The sequence below is a fragment of the Talpa occidentalis genome, unplaced genomic scaffold, assembly GCF_014898055.3.
Source record: "Talpa occidentalis isolate TD23 unplaced genomic scaffold, MPIMG_talOcc4v2.1 talOcc4.6, whole genome shotgun sequence".
In the NCBI taxonomy this organism is placed as follows: domain Eukaryota; kingdom Metazoa; phylum Chordata; class Mammalia; order Eulipotyphla; family Talpidae; genus Talpa; species Talpa occidentalis.
The window spans coordinates 84,127,214-84,148,530 of NW_023604972.1; the positions used below are offsets into that span (position 1 = coordinate 84,127,214).

A 21,317-nucleotide genomic window follows, 5' to 3' on the forward strand; every position below is an offset into this window, starting at 1 on the left:
GTTCATGAGAATGTCAAGAAGATATTAAGAAATTATTATTTATAAAAATAAATGAATGGTTTATCTGAAGGAATATAAATGTGGAACTAACAAGGAAAATTATGACAAAACGAATAGCTGAGATGGGTGTGGCAGGGGGGAGAAGAATTTCCTGTTCAAATATTAAAATAGTAATTATAAGAATATGGCTTGGGGAGAACCTGTGGTACTGACACATAGACTGACAGCTAAACAATGAAACTAAACAGACAGTTAAGAAATAAACCTAAGTACAGATGGGAATTCAGTATATGACAAAGGAAGCATCTTAAATTAGTCAAGGAAAAATAATGTGAAATGAAACGAAGACAAAAGGTTATTCAATTGGCAAAAAAAGAGAAAAATTGCTGAATTAATATCTCATTCTTTATAAGAAAATAAATACCATAATTCTACTCCTGGATTTACATCCAAAAAAGGTGAAAATAGGTACTTGAACAAATAATTGTACAGACATACTCACAGTAACGCTATTTCCATGAGCCAAAGATAGAAACAACACAAATATCCTTCATCAGGTGAATAGATAACTAAACTATGGTATACAAAATATGATGGAGTATTAGTCATAAAAAGGAATGAAGCATGATATACATGCTTCAATATGAAAGAACCTCAGAAATATCATGCTAGGTAGAAAAGGCTAGACTGAAGAGGTCACATATTATATGCTTCCATTTATATGAAATATTTAGAAGAGATAAATTCATAGAGACAGAAAGCAGACTGGTGTTTGCTAAAGGCTAGGGAATAGGCAAAATGAAAATAACTGCTTAATGGAATCTTTAAAATAGTTCTATGTTATGTGAATTACACCTCAATAAAAAAAAGTTTTAAAAAAAGAAAGAGTAAATGCCACGTATTTTAGTATAAACTTTGTAAGACTATAAAATGTCAGGAGAAGATGTGGAAGAAACTTTCGAAAATGCTATTAAAATATGGAAAGCTTTCTAAGCATGGCAAGAACCTCAGAAACCATAAAGGAAATGATTAGGACATATGCATGCATAATTTTTAAAACCTCTACAGGAAGAAAAAGGTATAAAAACTTTGAAACATGTGACAGAAAAAGGGTTCTTGTGCTACTATATAAAAGTTCCTATAAATAAATGACAGTAATGATTTTCATAATGTATCATGTTTTGATAGTAACAAAAATGTCAGTTTGATTTTTGGTTAGAATGATAATGTTTCAAAAGTTTATATCAGATCAGATGAACAAACAGCATAAAAGGGCTGAAAGGTTCATGGTATAGAGAGCTTTTTTTTTTTAAAGATTTATTTATTTATGCACACAAGAGCTGGGGTACAGGCCAGAGATGCAGGGGGGTGAGAGGATTCACCAGAGACAAAGTGGGGAACACAACAGGCAGATTGACCGAAGTACACTGCTGAGGGGAGCAGCGGGCGAGACAGGAGAGGTCTGCTGTGCCATGTGGGTTGCTCCCTGGCCGGCTGGGAATGGAACTCATACTGCAGTAGCTGTGGATTGCTTCACAGGTTGTGTGTTAACCCTTCGCCACCAGGGAGGCCCCGTATAGAGAGTTTTTGACTCTAGATTTCTATCACTTGTTCTTATTATTATAGATCATTTCTATCTTACCCCTCTTTCCCGCCCTACATCTGTCTGGCAGCTATAAAGTGTACTTTCTTGACTTGAGATATATTGTGAAGATTCATATATCAAAAAATAAATCTAATTAACCTTTGAGACAGGAATATGTCAACCAAGTTTAAGGATTGTTTGGTCTTGGATTCTACTTGTATTTAAAAATTTATTTTCAGCTCTCACAATCATTTGCTATCTCATAAAAACATCAAGATTATTAGGATATATAAGAATATCTGAACCTTTATAATAGGAAATTGTAACAATAAAAATAAAAGCAAAGTCCCCTACAGCTTGAATCCTCCTTCAATTTGAATTCTCTCCACTATCTCAAATACTAAATGAAGGGCCGTTAACTCATGTTTGTGGAAGTTATAATGTAGTTCTTAAAACACCAAGCATTTAAGAAAAACTGAATAAGAGCTGAATAAGGGAGGAGGGTGTGGCATTATGGACAGAGAATTGTCAAAATAAAAATCTAATGCTAGAAATTTTGATTTTGTTTCGAGTTTTCATGACATAGAAACGAATAAAAATGCACTGTGTAAAAATAAAGGAATCTCCTTAAATAAAGGAAGGAAGAGCCTGATAATACTGATGTTCTACCTGAAGAAGCTTTCTGGATGTAGTCTCATTTTTAAAAGATTTAACAGAAACGAGATGATATTTTGAAAGGAATAAACAATCATTGAAGTCTTACTATGGGTCTCTAGGGAGTATAAATCTTCCTGAAAGAATAAATCATCAAATAAACAGATTTCCCATTTCTTTCCATGTTGAAATAACTGGTGCTGGACTTGCCCACCAACTGAAAACAACTACAAGACTCATAAAATATATGAATCAGTTGTCCTTAGACATTGGCCAGGACTGTGAAACATGCAAGAAAGGAAACAAGGTGAGTCATAGCTCTCTTCCTGAAATCATTTTCTGTCAGTGTAGAACAGGAGACGCCAAGCAGGTCATGGTGGTTTCATTGAATTGGAAGACAGAGATCAGAAATTGGGAAGGCTAAGGTAACTTCAACTTGAAGAGCCAGAAAACTACACCAGAATGAGGACATCTGTTGCTGAATGTAATCTGTGTATGCATATGATAAAATATTATAAATCCAGACCCCTTTTATTCTCTTCCCCACCCCAAAAAATGACTAGTCACCTATAAGTAGAACAATTGCCAGAGTGGAATTCAGAGAGTTTCAACTACCAGGGCATTCACTAGAGACCAAAGAGGAATCATCCCTTCGTAGTATGGCTGAGCAGGCTCTAAAATAACAATTATTCTGAACTCACCTAAACAAAACTCAAAATCAAGGTTTAAAAAGATTAAGCTCGTTGATAAATTATTCATCACTCTTTAGGGGAAAAAAAAAAAACAAAATCCACCTCTCTCTGCTTTCCCCTAAAATGGCAAAAGTGAATTATCACAAATACTGCATGTCCTGTAAAACTGAAAATATTCACTATCTGAACTTTACAGAAAAAGATTTTCAAGGTTTCTTCCCCCAGCTTCTAGAGACTGCAATTTAAGAAGCAAAGATTGTTAGGCACAATGAGGAATCAAAATCAAATTATACAGTCTATGAGACATATTTTAAATTCAGAGATACCTACATGTGAAAAGTGGAAGAATGGAAAACATTTAGCATGGAAATACTAATCAGAAGAAATATGAGTGGCCAGCTTGGTATCAGACTTCAGGTCAAAGAATATTTTCAGAGGTAAAGAACATTTGGTAATGATAAAATGCTCACTATATCAAGATATCTAACAATCTTAGATATCTATATACCTAACAACAGATGTGCAAATTAAATAAAGCAAAATCTTATAAATTAATGAGAGAAGTAAGTAAGTCCATAATTCTAGATGGAGATCTCAACAAGAAACTTTTAGTAGCACTGTTTAAACACAAAGGCAGAAAATAAGTTAGAATATAGAAAAAATAAACAAAACTTTCAGTCATTAATCTAACTGGTATTTATGTAATATCAAGCCCACTATCCAGAATATAGATCCTTATCAAGTGCATATGGAAAATATGCAAAATAGAATTAAATTACAAAACAGTAACAAAAAAGATCTGGGAGCCCCCAAATATTTGGAAATTAATAATACCTTCCAAGCAATGAGTCATAAGGGAAGTTAAGAAAATTTTTTGAAGAGGCAAGCTTTATTTATTTTTTTATTATTTATTTATACATACAAGCACTGGGTACAGTCAGAAGCACGGGAGGGTGAGAGAATTCACCAGATCCAGAGCGGGGAGCAGAGCAGGCAGAAGGACCGAAGTACACTGCTGAGGGGAGCAGCGGGCGGCAGCAGAGGTCTGCGCACCATGTGGGACCCTCCTCTGGTGGCTGGGGAGCAGCCGGGGATCAAACCGGTGCCGCAGAGGCTGCGGGCAGCTTCGCAACCCAGTGCTCAAGCGCTGCGCCACTGGGGAGGCCCAGAAAATATTTTTAAATGACATAATGAAAACCAAGATTTCAAAACATTTGAGATGAAGCTAAGGCAGTGCTTAGAGGGAAATTAATAGCGCAAAATGTTTATTTTAAAGCAGAAAAACATTTTTAAAATCAGTATCATTAGTTTCTATCTTGAGAAGCTAGAAAAATAACAAATACATAAGGTGAATAGGAAATAAAGAATGAAATCAATGTAATTGAAAGTGGGCAAGTAACAAAAAAAATTACCCAAGCCAAAAGCATGATCTTTGAAAAGATCAACAAAATTAGTAAGTCCCTCATTAGAATAATTAGGAAAAGAATATGCAAATTATCAGTGCAAGGAATGAAATAAGGGCCATCCCCAGAGATCCTAAAAGAATAATAAGGGAATAGTATACAAAACTTTATATCAAAAAATTCTACAATTTTATAGCTATTACAGAAATTTAGATTTTTTAAGAACTTCCCATTAATAAAATTCCAGTAAAGATGGCTTTATAATTAGATTCTATCCAACATTAAGAAATAATACCAATTTTTCCCAGACTCTTTAAAAAATAGAGAAAAGAACACTGCCAACTCTTTTTATGAGGTCAGATTTATGGTGATATGAAAGGCAATAAAGATATTACCAAGAAGACATGACCACAGATATAAAAAGATAAATATTCCTAACAGAATTTTAGTAATGAATTGCAATAATATATATAGAAAGGATTGCACATTATGACAAAGGATGCTGGACTGATTTAACATCTGAAAACCAATCAATACATTTACTGTATTAATAAGGGAGAGGAGAAAACAGTAAGACATGATGATGAAATAGATATGGAAAACCTGGACACCCATTTATGAAGAAAACTCTCAAAAAATTAGAAATAGAAGGGAATTTCAGCCTTGTAAAAAAAAAATTACACAAGTCTTCTAGTAAACATCATATTCAATGGTAAAATAACTGAACACATACCCTTTAAAATCAATAATGATAAAAGAATTACAGGTCACCTAACTTTTATTCATCAGTATACCAAAGGCCTATTATAAAAGCAATAAAAAGGGCCTCCCTGGTGGTGCAAGGGGTTAAGACACAACCTATGAAGCTATCTGCAGCCACTGCAGCACAAGTCGATTCCCGGCCAGCCAGGGAGCAACCCGCATGGCGCAAGCAGACCTCTCCTGACTTGCCCACTGCTCCTCTCAGCAGTGCATTTCGGTCAGCCAGCCTGTTGTGTTCCCCACTCTGTCTCTGGTGAATCCTCTCACCCCCCACACCTCTGGCCTGTACCCCAGTTCTTGTATGCATAAATAAATAAATCTTTAAAAAAAAGCAATAAAAAATAAATAGAAGGCATAAAAGTTGGAAAGACAGAAGTGAAATTGCCTTTAAAAAAGGATGATTTGATAATTTGTGTTGAAAATCCAAAAAAAATCTACAAAATAACTATTAGAAGTAGTGAGTGAGTCTACACAGGCATATGAGTCGAATAAAAAAAATTAATTGTATTCTTAGGCAATAACAAACAACTCAAAAATAAAATTAAAAATACCATTTAAAATATCATCAAAATACATTAAATATTTAGTGATAGGGCCTCCCCTGGTGGCACAGGTGGCTGAGAGCTGCTCTGTGAAGCTGTCCTCAGCCTCTGCAGCAAAGGTTCGATTCCAGCCAGCAGGGGAGAAACGCACATGGGGGCGGCAGACCTCTCCTGTCTCACCGCTGCTCCCCTCAGTAGAGTATTTTGGTCAGTCTGCCTGTTCTATTCCCCTCTCTGTCTCCTGTGAATCCTTTCACACTCCTGCGCATCTGGCCTATACCCTGGTTCTTGTATGCATGAATAAATAAATCTTTAAAAAAAAAAATTAGTGATAAATATTTAGAAAAACCATTAAGAAAAAAATATGCAAAATCTGTACACTAAAAAATAAACATTGGCGAACAAATAAAAAGATAATATTCAGGTAAATTTTTTCATATATTGGAAACTAATATTTTTAAGATTTCGATTTTCCTCCAATTGTTCTATAGATTCCATTTACTCACCTTTTATAGAAATTGACACATTAATTCCAAAATATGTAGAGAAATATAAAGGACATTGAAAAGCAAAGAAAATTTTGCAAAAGAACAAATTAGAGGACTAGCACTTCCTATTTTTAAGACTTAGTGGGAAACTATTAATAATGTATTTATTTATTAATAATGTATGTTATGCATCTGAAATTAATATGCTATATGTCAATTGTACTTTATAAAAAAATACAATATGGTTTTGGTATAAGGAGAGAAATTGTATTTCAATGGGATTTAACAGAAATAGATCCATACCTGTTCAGCTGATCTCTAAAAAAATTGTGTTTATGGTAATTCAGTGAGGGAATTTAGTCTTTTTAACAAATGGTGTTATAGTAATTGAAAACCCACATATATTAAAAAAAACACTGAACCTCAATCCTGACTTTACACCCTTTATAAAAACTCAAAATGGATTGTATATCTAAATGTAAAGGCTAAACTATAATTTCTTGATGAAATATGAAGATGATCTTTGCAACCATAGGGTATGCAAAATTTCTAAGGTAGCACATGAAGCACAAAACATAAAAAATTAATCACTTAAAGTTCATCACAATTAGAGGACATCATTAAGAACAAGAATAAGCCACAGACTGGGAGAAAATATTCACAAAAGATATTTTGAGACTTATATCTAGCATATATAAGGACTCATAACAATAAAAAATAATTAAAAATAGACAAAATATTTGTCTTTTTTAAAAAAGAGGCCAGAGGTGTGGGGGGTGAGAGGACTCACCAGAGACAGAGTGGGGAACAGAACTGGCAGATTAACTGAAATCCACTGCTGAAGGGAGCAGCAGGTGAGTCAGGAAATGTCTGCTGTGCCATGTGGGTAGCTCCCTGCCTGGGGATCGAACTTGTGCTGCAGTGGCTGCAGATAGCTTCATAGGTTGTGTCTTAACCCCTTGTGCCACCAGAGATGCCCCAAAATATATTGGTAAATTAAAGACTGATAATACCAAGTACTGACAAACATGTACAGCCAGAGGAGCCCCTGGAACTCTTCTACATTACAGATGGAAATATAGATAATAAAACCAATTGGGGAAGCAGTTTAGTGATTTCTTATAAAGTCAAACAAGTACTTATATAATGCAGTCATTTCACTCCAAGGTTTTTATACAGGAGAAGTGGAAATACATATTCATACAAAGCATTTCTATGAATGTTCAAAGAGTTTTTATTCATAATAGTCAAAGACTGTAAATGACCCAAATATTCATCAACAAGAGAATGGATAAACAAAGCATGGTTTCTCCAGAAAAAGGGATACTATATGGCAATAAAAAGGATGAATTTCAAGGCTCACAAAGAAAAAATGGGAGAAAGCACGTATAAATAGGATTATAAATGAAAGTGGAGAAATCACAACAGACTCAGTAGAAATCAAAAGAATAATAAGAGTAATAAGATAATTCACCACAACCAAGTAGGATTTATTCCAGGGACACAAGGATGGTTCAACATCTGAAAATTAATCAATGTAATCCAACACATCAACAAAAAGAAATATAAAAACCATATGATATATCCATAGATGCTGAGAAAGCATTCGACAAAGTACAATACCCATTTATGATAAAGGCCCTTGAAATTCTCGGGATACAAGGAATATACCTTAACATCATAAAGGCCATTTATGACAAGCCCACAGCCAATATCATTCTCAATGGTGAGAAGCTGAAAGCATTCCCATTAAGATCTGGAACAAGACAAGGAAGTCCACTCTCACCACTGCTTTTCAACATAATACTGGAAGTCCTAGCCAGAGCAATAAGACAAGAGAAAGACATACAAGGAATCCAAATAGGCAAGGAAGAAGTCAAACTATCACTATTTGCGGACAATATGATAATATACATAGAGAACCCCAAAAACTCCACAGAAAAACTAATTCAACTCATCAATCAGTTTAGTAAAGTGACAGGATACAAAATCAACCCACAAAAATCAGTAGCTTTCCTATACACAAACAATAAATCTGAAGAAGAAGAAATCAAGAAAACCATTCCTTTTATATTGAAACAAAAAAAATCAAATACTTGGGAATAAACCTAACAAAAGAAGTAAAGGACCTATACAAAGAAAACTATAAAACACTGTTAAAAGAAATAGAAGAAGACACAAAGAAATGGAAAGACATCCCCTGCTTATGGATCGGAAGAATTAACATTATCAAAATGGCCATTCTACCAAAAGCAATCTACAGATTCAATGCTATTCCAATTAAAATTTCAATGTCATTCTTCAAAGAAATAGAAAAAATATTGATGAAATTCATATGGAGCCACAAAAAAAACCCCTAATAGCCAAAACCCTCCTGAAAAACAAAGAAGGGAATGGAGGCATCACTCTCTCAGATTTCAAACTATACTACAAAGCCATAATAATCAAAACTGCATGGTATTGGAACCAGAACAGACACACAGACCAATGGAACCGAATAGAAAACCCAGAAATAAACCCACAGATTTATGGTCAACTAATCTTTGACAAAGGAGCAAAGAATATGCATTGGAGCAAAGAAAGTTTGTTCAATAAATGGTACTGGGAAAACTGGGTCACTACATGCAAAAGAATGAAACTTGACTACTACCTCACACCATGCACAAAAAACAACTCAAATGGATTAAAGAACTAGACATAAGACCTGAAACCATAAAATATGTAGAAAGAAATATAGGCAAAACACTACATGACATGCACCTCAAAGACATCTTTACAGACACATCACCCAAAGCAGTGATAGTGGAGGCAAAGATCAACAGCTGGGACTACATTAAATTAAAGAGCTTCTGCACAGCAAAAGAGACAATAACCAAAACAAAGAGAAACCCCACCGACTAGGAGAAAATTTTGCACCCAACACTAATGATAAAGGACTGATCACAAAAATCTACAAAGAACTGATGAGACTCAACAAAAACAAAGAAAATAATCCTGTCAAAAAATGGGCAGAAGAGCTAAAAAGAAACTTCTCTCAAGAGGAAATACAAATGGCCAACAGGCATACGAAAAATGTTCAACATCACTTGCAATCAGGGAAATGCAAATCAAAACTACCATGAGATACCATCTCACACCAGTGAGAATGGCACATATTAAAAAAACTAGCAACAACAAATGTTGGCGAGGATGTGGAGAAAAAGGAACTCTCCTGCACTGTTGGTGGGAGTGCAAACTGGTCCAACCACTATGGAGAGCTGTGTGGAGATTCCTCAACCTAAAGATAGAGCTCTAAAGATAGAGCTCCCATATGATCCAGCAAATCCACTCCTAGGTATTGACCCAAAGGACACAGAAACACCAATTCCAAAGAGCACCTGCACCCCTATGTTTATAGCAGCACTATTTACAATAGCTAAGCTTTGGAAACAACCCAAATGCCCAAAAATAGATGACTGGATCAAGAAGATGTGGTACATATACACCATGGAATATTACTCAGCATTCAAAAAAGATAAACACATGCAATTTGCAGCAACATGGATGGAGCTGGAAGGGATCATGCTCAGCGAAATAAGCCAGAAAGAAAAAGAAAAATACCGGATGGTCTCAATCATAGCAGGAATCTAGAAAACCTAAATAAGGGACCAGGAAAATGAATAACTACAAGAAAGAAAAAATCAAAATCAACAAGCAACTATGAACCAGATACATATTATGGGGGGTGGGAGGTGGGGAAAGGAGGGAATGGGGTCAAAATAAAGGGGTTGCAATTGTATGGGGAATATAAAAATAAAATTAAAAAAATAAAAAGGATAAATTTCAAATACAGTCAATAATATAATGAATCTCAAAAATACGCTGAGAAAAAATTCAGATGTAAGAGTACTTACCATATGATACCCATTTGTGTAAAATTTCAGAAAAAAGTAAAAGTAAAACACACAATGTCAGAAAAGAAAGCAGTGTTTGCCTGATGCTAAGGCTGGGAAGGATTTGACAGCAAAGGGTAATGAGAGAATGTATCGGAGCCATAGAAATGTTCTATGCCATGGTTGTGGTATTTATTTGGATACACAGAGAGAGATGTATATACATTTATACTCTTTGAACTGTCCACTATATGTAAATTATACCTCAATAAAATTTATCTTAATACAGCAAAGAACTAACCCATGAAGAGTAAGTTAAAAACTAATATTTTTGTTGTTGCTGTTTAGGTCGTACATGTGGTCCTATAAAATTGGAAAATTCCTTCATTTTATCATACTATCTCAAAGTATTATGTCTTTTCCTCGGTAATACTGCACTGTTTTCCTAATTACTTTTTAAAATCTAGCAAAATACTTTTCTTACCAATATAGTTCTTTGATACAGAAACTTCTCTGATTTCAATATGAACAGACCCTCTTGGTATCTGCACAACCTCCATGTAGCCTGGAAAACAGAAAATAGCCAGTAATAAGCAGCCTTGGTCAGAAAATGAGTATTTAATAACCATTTAGTATAACACTTTCCTTAGTCTTCCATTCTTTCATTGACTTTGTATTTTATAAATTATGAAATATTGACAAATTCCCCTTTGGGTTCATGAACGTATTTAGAATATTTTTCCTTTTTTTCTAAAATTATTTTAATATATCTTCAAAACCTCAACATGTATGTTGGTTTATGGTTACCCTCACTCACATCAACACTTCTGGAAATTCCCAACTTAAAGAAATGTGGCTAAATGAAGTCAAGTGAAAGGAAATAATAATTCCTTAAAATATCTTACATAAAGCCACATTTAATACTTACAAGGCTAAAAACAATTTGGGGAAAAAATCATTGTGTGCCTAAGAAATCTAAAAATATGGGGAGGGAAGTCAAATATTTGGCTATTTCAAGTACACCAGAGGTGTGAGGAAGCGTTCTCTCTACACACTCACCTCCTCTGGGCAACGAATCATTGAAGAACCCTTCAATGGCATCACATGTGCTTCCATCCCCTCCACAGACTCGACATCTATCTTCCCTAGCATCGGATCCCAAAATATTATCACAACCTACATGCTGAAAACAAAGAAGAATATTCAGTGTTTCAAAAAAGGAATTCTAAGAACCACAACTGTCCAAATGAATATGTTTATTTACTTGCTTATTGATTTCCAGTAAAGGAAATCAAACCAGGAAATACTTTCCTCTTTCCACTTTTACCTTTAAAAGCTTAGAGGAAAAAAAAAAATCTGATCCCCCAGGAATGAATACCTATATTTCTAACCTAGGTTTCTTCATTTAGAGACACCATGCTCCAATTCTTAAGATGTTATAATTTGTTAGTAATGGACTTTTACTTATGCCTCAATTAAGAAATGCAAGAACTAAGGAAAATGGCACATGGTCCTCCACAGTCTTGAATGAGCAATATAGTTTACCCCTTCTAAATAACTGATTTTGTTGGATATCCAGTTGTTAGTGTCAAGGATTAGTTGTGGAATCCATAGCCGAGCAAATCTTCAAAATTGAATACCTGTTTCCACTAGCTAAATAAAATTGCCATAGACAAAGTGGAGAAGCAAGCATGCAATTTTAGAAGCTGAAATTCTACCTTTTCATTTTGCATTTAATCATAAAAATGTGAATTTATGTTTTTATGCAAATTTTTCATGTAGTTACTTTTTGTACATATTTTGACATTTGAATTTGTACATTTGAACTTTAATCATTGGTACCAGCCATGTAATCTCATCTGTACTTAGGTCTTGTTATCTACAAAAACAATACTGTCACAGAATAATTCTTTCCTGAAGTAAAAACAGTAAACACGCACACACACACACACAGGATCATAAGAAACATCTGTAGACAAGTAGCCAGGACAAAAACTTTTGTAAGAAATTATGAGACTTAGTGTAATAGTGCTTTTATCTCTTCTTTCTCAGTTTCTAGGGCTTAGTTTTGTGTTTCTCTTTAAAGTAAAACAAAAACAAACAAGGAAAAAATGCTATGAAAACAGTAGTTTTGTGGCTTTTCTTATTATGATAAGATTCAAACACAGGTCTAAGAAAAGAGCACAGACTTACTTTTACAATTTCAACCAGTCTGGCTAATTCTCTAAAGTAAATTCTTTAATAAGGTAAAGTCTAACTCTATAATTAAAACCATTGTAAATGCTTCAAAAAAGTCAAAAAGGAGGACCCATAACTGTTTCACACTTTGAGGAAAAATTATTCTATGAAATATATCAAATAATCTTTCCAATGAGAACATATGGTAGCCACATGAAGCAAAAGTGAATCCTTGTTCCTTCTCTTTTCTATCATATTGTTTGTGAACAGAACAGAAGAATAACAGAAATTAATGTCCAAAATATTTTCTTAGTTCTAGCCATCACTATAAACATAATTAGAACAACAGAATAAATCACATTTGCATGGTACTTGAATACAAATGGTCCATTCTATCTTTATATCATTCTCACTGGAAATTGAAAATCTCTCTAAAGCATAACTCTCTTTACTAAAACTGGGCATAGAATGATTAGCAGGTACTATCTGAGGAAAAAAGGCCAGTTCCAAAAGCCTCAAGAAAAAGGTATGAAATTCATAGTCCGAGCAACCTTGCATTCTCCGTTGATACAGATATCCAGTGAATCCGCATTGCACTGAGTCCCATCAATCACTGCAGGGGCACGTTCAGTGTAGAAATTATAACCTTCAGCCAAGCAGTTCAATGCGCAAGGTTTTACCCCACCTGGACAAATACAGTAGAAGAGAAATAAATGAAGTGTTTCTTCAAGAAATTTAGGAGAATTCAATATCCTTAGAAATTTATGATTCACACAGACAACATTTCCTATTACTGGTTTTCTCCTCTTCCAAAATTTTATGTTTATTTTCATTGCTAGTGCAACATGAAAAAGAGCCTGCTAAAGAGTGTTAGGTTTAAGTTTTTCAGGCATTTTCAATACATATTTCTAATATATTTTATTTTATTTTTTTTATTTTTTTTTTTTTTATAGAGGCATGTTTTATTTATTTATTTGTTTGTTTGGTTTATACATGCACTGGGTACAGTCAGAAGCGCGGGAGGGTGAGAGAATTCACCAGAGCCAGAGCGGGGAGCAGAGCAGGCAGAAGGACCGAAGCACACTGCTGAGGGGAGCAGCGGGCGGCAGGAGAGGTCTGCGCGCCATGTGGGACCCTCCTCCGGTGGCCGGGGAGCAGCTGGGGATCGAACCGGCGCCGCAGAGGCTGTGGGCAGCTTCGCAACCCAGCGCTCAACCGCTGCGCCACCGGGGAGGCCCCTCTAATATATTTTAAATCAAAAGGGTTCACAGTGGATTTTTGACCCAAATGTTGAAACAAATAGATGGGGGGGGGGAGATTTTTGAAAAATTATTAAGGAATTAAAGTTTAAGGAGACTTAATAACACTTACAACAAATAGTGACTACTGACATGTACATCTATTCTACTTTAAGTAGGAATATGGTAGTTGTAAAATAAAAGTAAATTTGTACCTGCTGTAAACATATATTCCACGAATGTGATTTAGTTTGAGAAAAATTCTTATAATTATGTCAAAGATAAAATCAGATATAGCATTAAACTGGAATAATGAATTAGATACAATAATTTTATTTTGTGACTAAATGCATATAAGTAGAGAATTTTCATTTTGTCATTGCAATTTGTATTTTTAAAGGTTGATGTGAAGAACTAATAGAACTAATAGGCATAAAGAGCAGTGATTTAAAAAAAACAAATAGCACATATACTATAACTTACAAAAGAAGGTAAGAATGGTCGAAAATCACATGACAATGTGCTGAACATAATCAATGATTAGGAAATATAAATTAAAACTGCACTGAGATACCATTATATAGTCACCAAAAGAAGACTGATAATAACAAATATTGGCCAGGATGTGGAGCAAAAAGAACACCCATACAATGTTGGTAGGAGTGTGATATGATACTTTGGAAAAACATCTGGCAATTTCTTTTAAAACTAAACTCATACATACCCAATTGCCCAGCAACAGAAACCATAAGTATTTACACAAGAGAATAAAGATATATGCCCATAGAAAAACTTGTACACAAATGAATGTCATTGCAGCTCATTCATAGTAGCTGGAAGCTAGGACCAACTCAGGGGTCCATCAAGAGCAGAATGAAAAAATATATGGTCATTACAATGGAATACTATTGAACAATAAAAAGGAGTGAAAGACTTTCACACATAGTAATGTGAATGACTCTCAAAAACATCAATATTAAAGAAACCCTGCACAAAAGATTAAATAGGGCATGATTTCATTTATATGATACTTTAGAATAGGCAAAATGAATAGAATAGAGGTTAAGAAAAATATCTGAACAGTAGTTGTTACTTGGAAGAAGTAGGTAGAGGCAGCTATTGACGTGGAAAGACTTTGAGGATTATGAGAATTTTGGAGGTAGTAATGTTTTATATCTCAATAGGAGTTTACAGGTCTATGCATTTGTTAAAACTCAGGGAAAAGCAGTTAAAATTTGTACACTTCATTGTACTTAATTTTACCTTAAGACAAAAAAGAAAATAAATACTGAACTGTGGTTAGTGTTATGCATCTGAGTAGAAAAAAAGCATATTCATGATTGCAATTTACTTTGAAATGCAATCAAAAAATAGGATGGATAATGAATAGACAGATGACAGGATATGTCATAAAGAAAGTAGAGTAAAATGTTAATCACTGACTGTGGGAGGTGAATAATACACCTGTCACTGTAAAATTCGGTTAGCATTGCTCTCTGTGGAATAAATTTTATTGTAAGATGTTAGTAAAACAAACAAGTTTTTTTTTTATACATTAAATTTTTCCAAGAGAAAATTTTAACAAAATCTAGTTTGTATTTTGGGAACATAAGAAAACCTTTTTTTGACTACAGAACATTGGTGTTTGATACATAACCAAATTAAAAAATAAAAATGTTTACCAGCACCACAAAAGAATAATAATAATAATCTATGGACTACTAACATTTTTTTAGACTTTTTTTTTAAAGATTTATTTATTTATTTATACAAGAACCAGGGTATAGGCCAGATGCGTGGGAGGGTGAGAGGATTCACCAGAGACAGAGAAGGAAACAACAGGCAGACTCGTGAAATACACTGCTGAGGGGAGCAGCGGGCGAGACAGAAGAGGTCTGCTTGCCATGTGGGACCCTTGTCGGCCTGCCGGGATCAAAATGTCACTGCAGAGGCTGCGGACAGCTTCACAGTGCGGCGCTCAACCGCCTGCGCCACAAGGGGAGGCCCTGGATTACTAACTTTTGACAAAGAAAAAACTCAGAATTTATTGGCTTCTTGAATTTATTTATGTTGTTATAATTTGTTTTTATGTTGATATAATGTGTTATAATTCTAACTATTCAATGATTAGAAATGGTAATTATATAATTTCATATTTCCTAAGGAAGTCTCAAGAGCTCAAAAATATCTGTTTTTATATACTTTCTAGGATCTTTGTACCTTGTTAAATAGTATTAGGCTTTTTAAAATGATTTCTGATCATTGGTACTACCATATAAACTTTTTTCCAAGGAAGCTAAAACACAAGACCTTTATTGTACTATTAGCACTTCCCTGCTTTGATCTGCAAACACTAATTTTTGCTAGCATGTATATGACTGTATGTGTGTGTATTTATTCTTTCATATTTGCAACTCTCAAGCACAATGAATGCTCTGCCAGGTTATACATTACCTCCAGTATAGGGTTTCCAGTTATAATACTTTCCACGGAAAGGCATATTGTCAAAGTCTGCACACTGCTTCTCTCGAAAATCTCGGGCCCCCAAAGGACATGGCTAAAATAAAATAAAAATCATAAATGGTATGATTATTGAAAAATACCAAAATCAAGGGACAATGTCGCTAAAATTTAAATTGCTATACTCTTGTCATATTAGCTCTCTGCCTTTTAATTTTAATTCTGCATTTGCTTTACTGTTTTACAATCTGTATTCACAGTGTCTGAATTATAATTGTAGCCACAGAAGAAATAACTGAAGTAATTTAAATAAAGTTAAGTGTTAGACAGTTTCCATATAACTTTATATTCAGACACATGTCACAGTCTACTTAGCAATCAATCAGTTAGGTATCTCCTTATAAACACACATAAAGGGCCTCCCCGGTGGCGCAGCGGTTGAGCGCTCGGTTGCGAAGCTGCCCGCGACCTCTGCGGTGCCGGTTCGATCCCCGGCTGCTCCCCGGCCACTGGAGGAGGGTCCCACATGGCGTGCAGACCTCTCCTGCCGCCCGCTGCTCCCCTCAGCAGTGTACTTCGGTCCTTCTGCCTGCTCTGCTCCCTGCTCTGGCTCTGGTGAATTCTCTCACCCTCCCGCGCTTCTGACTGTACCCAGTGCATGTATAAACAAAACAAACAAACAAACAAAAATAAATAAAGCATGCCTCTATTAAAAAAAAAAAAAAAACACTAAACACACATAAAAACTAGGGGGAGAAACTAAAACACAGAATCCGTTTTGGTAACAGTTATTTGAGGTCCAGTTGCCACAGCTACTCCCAACTATTTTAAGGATCCAAGAGACAGGTTTGTAACATGACATTCAGCAGTATTAATTGTGGTTTAGATTCCTACTACTATTGCTGTTTACTGTCTAGCCCTGACAAAAACCATATTTTAAGATGTGGAATGAATGGGGCAAAATGCTAGGCCTCAAATTTAAACACCTTAAATTCAAGGAATTTGAACTTATCAAGATTTACATTTAATGTGGTAACATCACAGAAACCAAAATACTAAGTTGGTTTAAAACATGCACATGCCTGGGAGAGGTGAAGAAGTTGAGAGGGTGAAGGGAAGATGACTTGTTTTAACAATTTTGAATGCTGCTTCTAAGTAAATTTTTTAACCACAGAGCCAGCTTAACTTCAATTTTTAATTTCATAAAGTATTAAAACTATAACATAGCATTTGAGCAATGTGACCTAACTTGACTTATCTTTTAGAGCTCTGCAGCTGAGCACTTAAAAAGCAAAATTTTGCAAAGCTCTTGCAAAACTGAGAAAACGTTTACCTTAAATATAGATGCATAGAAAAATTCATTAGATAAAATTCCTAATTGTGAATAAATGACAAGACTGTTACAAACATTCTCAGAGATCCTTTTGAGGACATTTTTTACTACTCCCTCCCTTGGGTCTCTACCATTTGCTTTATACGGTTTTCTGAGATCAGTACATTATAAATGGTCCCTTGAAGCATGTGCTAAAATAATACACCACAACGTACATCATTACGTCCTATATACTGTGGTTCAGATTTTTACCATATCAAGTCCAAAACCTCAGATTCTGAAAATAGTGGTAGCATGTTTACATTATGTCATGAGGTGTGTATTTAAAAATATTTTCTGGGGTCTCCCCGGTGGCGCAGTGGGTTGAGCGCAGTGCTGTGAAGCTGTCCGCAGCCTCTGCAGTGCAGGTTCGATTCCCAGCCCCCCAGGGAGATACCCACATGGCATGGCAGACCTCTCCTGTCTCTCCCACTGCTCCCCTCAGCAATGTTTTCAGTGTCGCCTGCCTTTTCTGCTCCCTGCTCTGGCTCTGGTGAATTCTCTCACTCTCCCGCACCTCTGGCCTGTACCCCAGTTCTTGTATAAATAAATAAATAAATCATTAAAAAATATTTTCTGCACATTAAAATGACAATGCAATGCCAAGACTAAAAATTCTACTTGTCAAATTACCCTTCTTGCTTGCTTTTAAAAAATGAAAAATAACTACTCTAAATATGCTGCTTTGTGCATCATACTGGAAGCACACACTTTCCATGTCTTTTGATTTATGGTCTCTGCCAACATTTAGATTAAAGGAAAGCTTTCCTTTTCTAAGGTTATCATTGACATTTTACCATGCAGCAAGACTAGGTTTAAAGTAAATATCATCAACTCAAAAAAACAAAAGAAACTTGTAACCCTTTTTCACATATTTTCACATAATACTGAAATATTTGTAAAGCACCAACCACCTAAAAGTCTGTCCAAGCAAACTTTTCAATATAGTCAGAGAAAAAAGATGCAGACAGAAAAGCTACAACACAATTTCAGGAAATACGTGTATGATATATACTTATTACAGGTTGCCTACAGGTGTTATATATAGTGAAAGACCAATGTAACATATGATTAGTTCGGGAAATACTTATTGGAGAAGAAAATCTTGAGCATACTATAAGAATTAAAACAACATATTACAATACTTATTCTTTATTTACTGTAGGAATTTGAGCTACTTAAGAAAGAAAAAGGACTTTGGGTTGGAGGCAGGGGGAAAGAACTATAAAGAATGAAGCCAAGTCAAGTCACCAGCACAGGAAGGAAAAGATCCTATGCTGGGAATAGTTGGAAAAAGGCCATGCTAGATGAAAGAAAGGAACTATGTGGAAGCATAAGAGTTGCTGACATTTCATAGATAAACACGGGTACATAAAAAAGCCCTGAATTAACAAAATAAGGCATCCTGAAAGCTAATCACTTAAAAAGCTAACAAAACAAAAACCCTATTCTTGATTATCTTGTAATGATTGTCCTAAATAGATGAGGAGTCAAAGATCCCAATAGGAGGACTGTACTGTTTAACAAAGCACTTCATAAAAGTTCTGATCTACTCTTATCCCATGATGATGATTCCCAGGTCAGCACAATAAAAATACTAACAACATCAGCTACTTAGCATTTACTTTAAGTACTTACTCTGTGGCGCATATTCAGAGGGCTCTAAATGTATTATCTATTAAATCTCTCAACACTCTAATAAAATAGTTACAATTAAAAATCTCATTTTATAACAGAGTAAAATGAGTATAGAAAGATTGTTTAGTAATAGTTCCAGGGTACAAGGATGCTGCTCTCATCTGTCCACCTCCTCCGGACACTCTCTAAATGCTACAATAACAGCATAAAGTTTTAGCTCTGTTAAGATATTACTCTTAATAGGAGTGACTTGGCTCTAGACCTCGCCCCATCTTTACCCAGCTGCAAGTTTCTTATCTTCTCCAAATTACCTTTATCTCATTTATAAAATGAGATGGCTAAAAGCAAAAATTTTGGAGTAAGATAGGTCTGGATTCAATTCTAACTTAGTCATTTATTTAATCCATGACCTTGAGCAATGTACTTAATTTTCCAAGCCTCATCTATAAACTGGGTGTAATACTGGAATTTACCTCCTAGGTGAGGATTCATGTAAACTATTTAGCTCAGTACCTGGCATACGGTAGCATTCATAACTATTAACAGCTGTGCCAGGCTTCGGTCCAGATGTCTTAAGACTCATTCTTCAACCTTCTCCTGCTCTGCTCTACATTTCAGGGGAACAAACTCTGCAAGTTCCATTTCCTAAGCTTCTGTGCAGCTGGCGTTTGGTTGGGTTCTGTCAATGGAAAGCACTTGTGGGAAAAGCCACAGGACTTCTCCTATTTTCTCTCCACCTCAGATAGCATCTTAAGCAGAAGCAGAATCTTTAGGTGGCTCCAACTTCAGGCAACCAATCCCACCCTATGGTTCCAGTTTCTGGACATCCCAGCCATAGGGCTCTGATAAAACTATCTGTTTTCTGTATTTTCCTAGTAGGAATGATGGTATTTTCCTGCTGACACTGATCTAAAGACTTGCCAGCCTCATCTATTATCCATGCAACCAATTCTTTGTGTTAAATATCCTCTATTAAAATAATCAGGGTGGTTTATATTATTTTGACTAGATCTTTACTGACATATAGATGAAGAGGAAGAGGAGAAGTGAAAGAGAAAGTGGGGGAGGACAATACTTTGGAGATTGCATGAAGACACATTTCATGTGTGAATTTTTGAGGTTTACTGCTTAAAGTCAGAGGTTGGCAAACTTTCTGTGAAGGGTCACACAGTAAATATTTTAGGCTCTGTGGGTCATCCATTGTTGTCACTATTCAACTGTACCTTATAGTATGCCTTACAGTATAGTTGTACACTTTAAAGAACTGATGCTAGAAATAATATAATTTAATTTACTTAAGATGCTTACATTTCCTCTGCAATGATCCCCAAAGAGGTCACACAATCTGTGTAAACATCGGTCAAAAACTTTTCATGGGCCTCCCTGGTGGTGCAAGGGGTTAAGCACTGCACTATGAAGCGATCTGCAGCCTCTGCAGCACGAGTTCTATCCCCAGCCAGCCAGGGAGCTACCCACATGGCGAAACAGACCTCTCCTGTCTCGCCTGCTGCTCCCCTCAGCAGTGTGTTTCAATCAATCTGCCTGTTCTGTTCCCCACTCTGTCTCTGGTAGATCCTCTCACCCCCCCCCCGCCGCCCCCCATATCGCTGGCCTGTGCCCCAGCTCTTGTATGCATAAATAAATACATCTTTAAAAAAAACCTTTTCATATAGTTGTAATTATTATCAGGTTCTTCCATACTTTTAGCCAAAATTTGTCTTCCCATAGCCCAGTTATCTTTCTCCTTTCTTCTGAATCCACACAAAACAAATGTAATTCCTAAGTGACATATACCTAGACCTTGAAGGTTTCCCTATGGACAATCATATATTTTTAGCCTTCTTCAGACAAGGCATCAAAAACTGGCTAAGAGTCTTTTATTCAGCATATATATATGTTTTTTATTCAGCAAATATATATGTGTGTGTATGTGTGTGTATGTGTGTGTGTGTGTGTGTGTGTGTATGTATGTATGTATATACTATGCTTACTACATACCAGACATGATCCAGGTTCTGGACATAAAGAAAGAAACAAAAGAGATGAGAGGTTCCTGCTATCACGGATTTTATTCTAATTGAAGATGTGAAAGAAGAAAAACAAAACAGGGTAGAGATTGACATTGAGGTGGGAGGGAAATTGTTTTAATAGAATGATTGAAGTCCTAGAATCCCTTTGTACCATCTTTCTTTCCTTTGCAAAATATACCCAATATGCCTTATTTTCAAAAGAAACACATCCCAAAATGTCTTGTAAATGAGGAAAATTCTGAAAATATTGTATTTCATCTTATGAGCAAAAAAGAGTGAGAAGCAGCCAGAGAACTAACATTCTTTTCACCCTTCTCCTTTCCTCCCCTCTTCCTAATGGAGATGGGCAGGCTGGGATTTTTGGGAAAACTGCAATTTTTGGGAAAACTGCAAAATGAGCAAA

The 21,317-nt window shown here is 35.4% G+C and overlaps 1 protein-coding gene across 3 annotated transcripts in view; it reads right to left on the minus strand.

Moving 5' to 3' along the window:
* Positions 1 to 21,317, minus strand: part of ADAMTS6 (ADAM metallopeptidase with thrombospondin type 1 motif 6) — a 236,129-nt gene that overhangs the window by 55,429 nt on the left and 159,383 nt on the right. For all 3 annotated transcript variants that reach the window (XR_008549246.1, XM_037529678.2, XM_054688138.1), the window contains exons 15-18: positions 15,869 to 15,971; positions 12,728 to 12,861; positions 11,058 to 11,181; positions 10,483 to 10,563 (exon numbers count right to left, since the gene is read on the minus strand). Coding sequence is in view for 2 of the 3 variants with exons in the window: in XM_037529678.2 (XP_037385575.1) it covers positions 10,483 to 10,563; positions 11,058 to 11,181; positions 12,728 to 12,861; positions 15,869 to 15,971 (442 nt within the window). In the remaining variant the exon portion in view is untranslated. The remainder of the gene's footprint in view (positions 1 to 10,482; positions 10,564 to 11,057; positions 11,182 to 12,727; positions 12,862 to 15,868; positions 15,972 to 21,317) is intronic.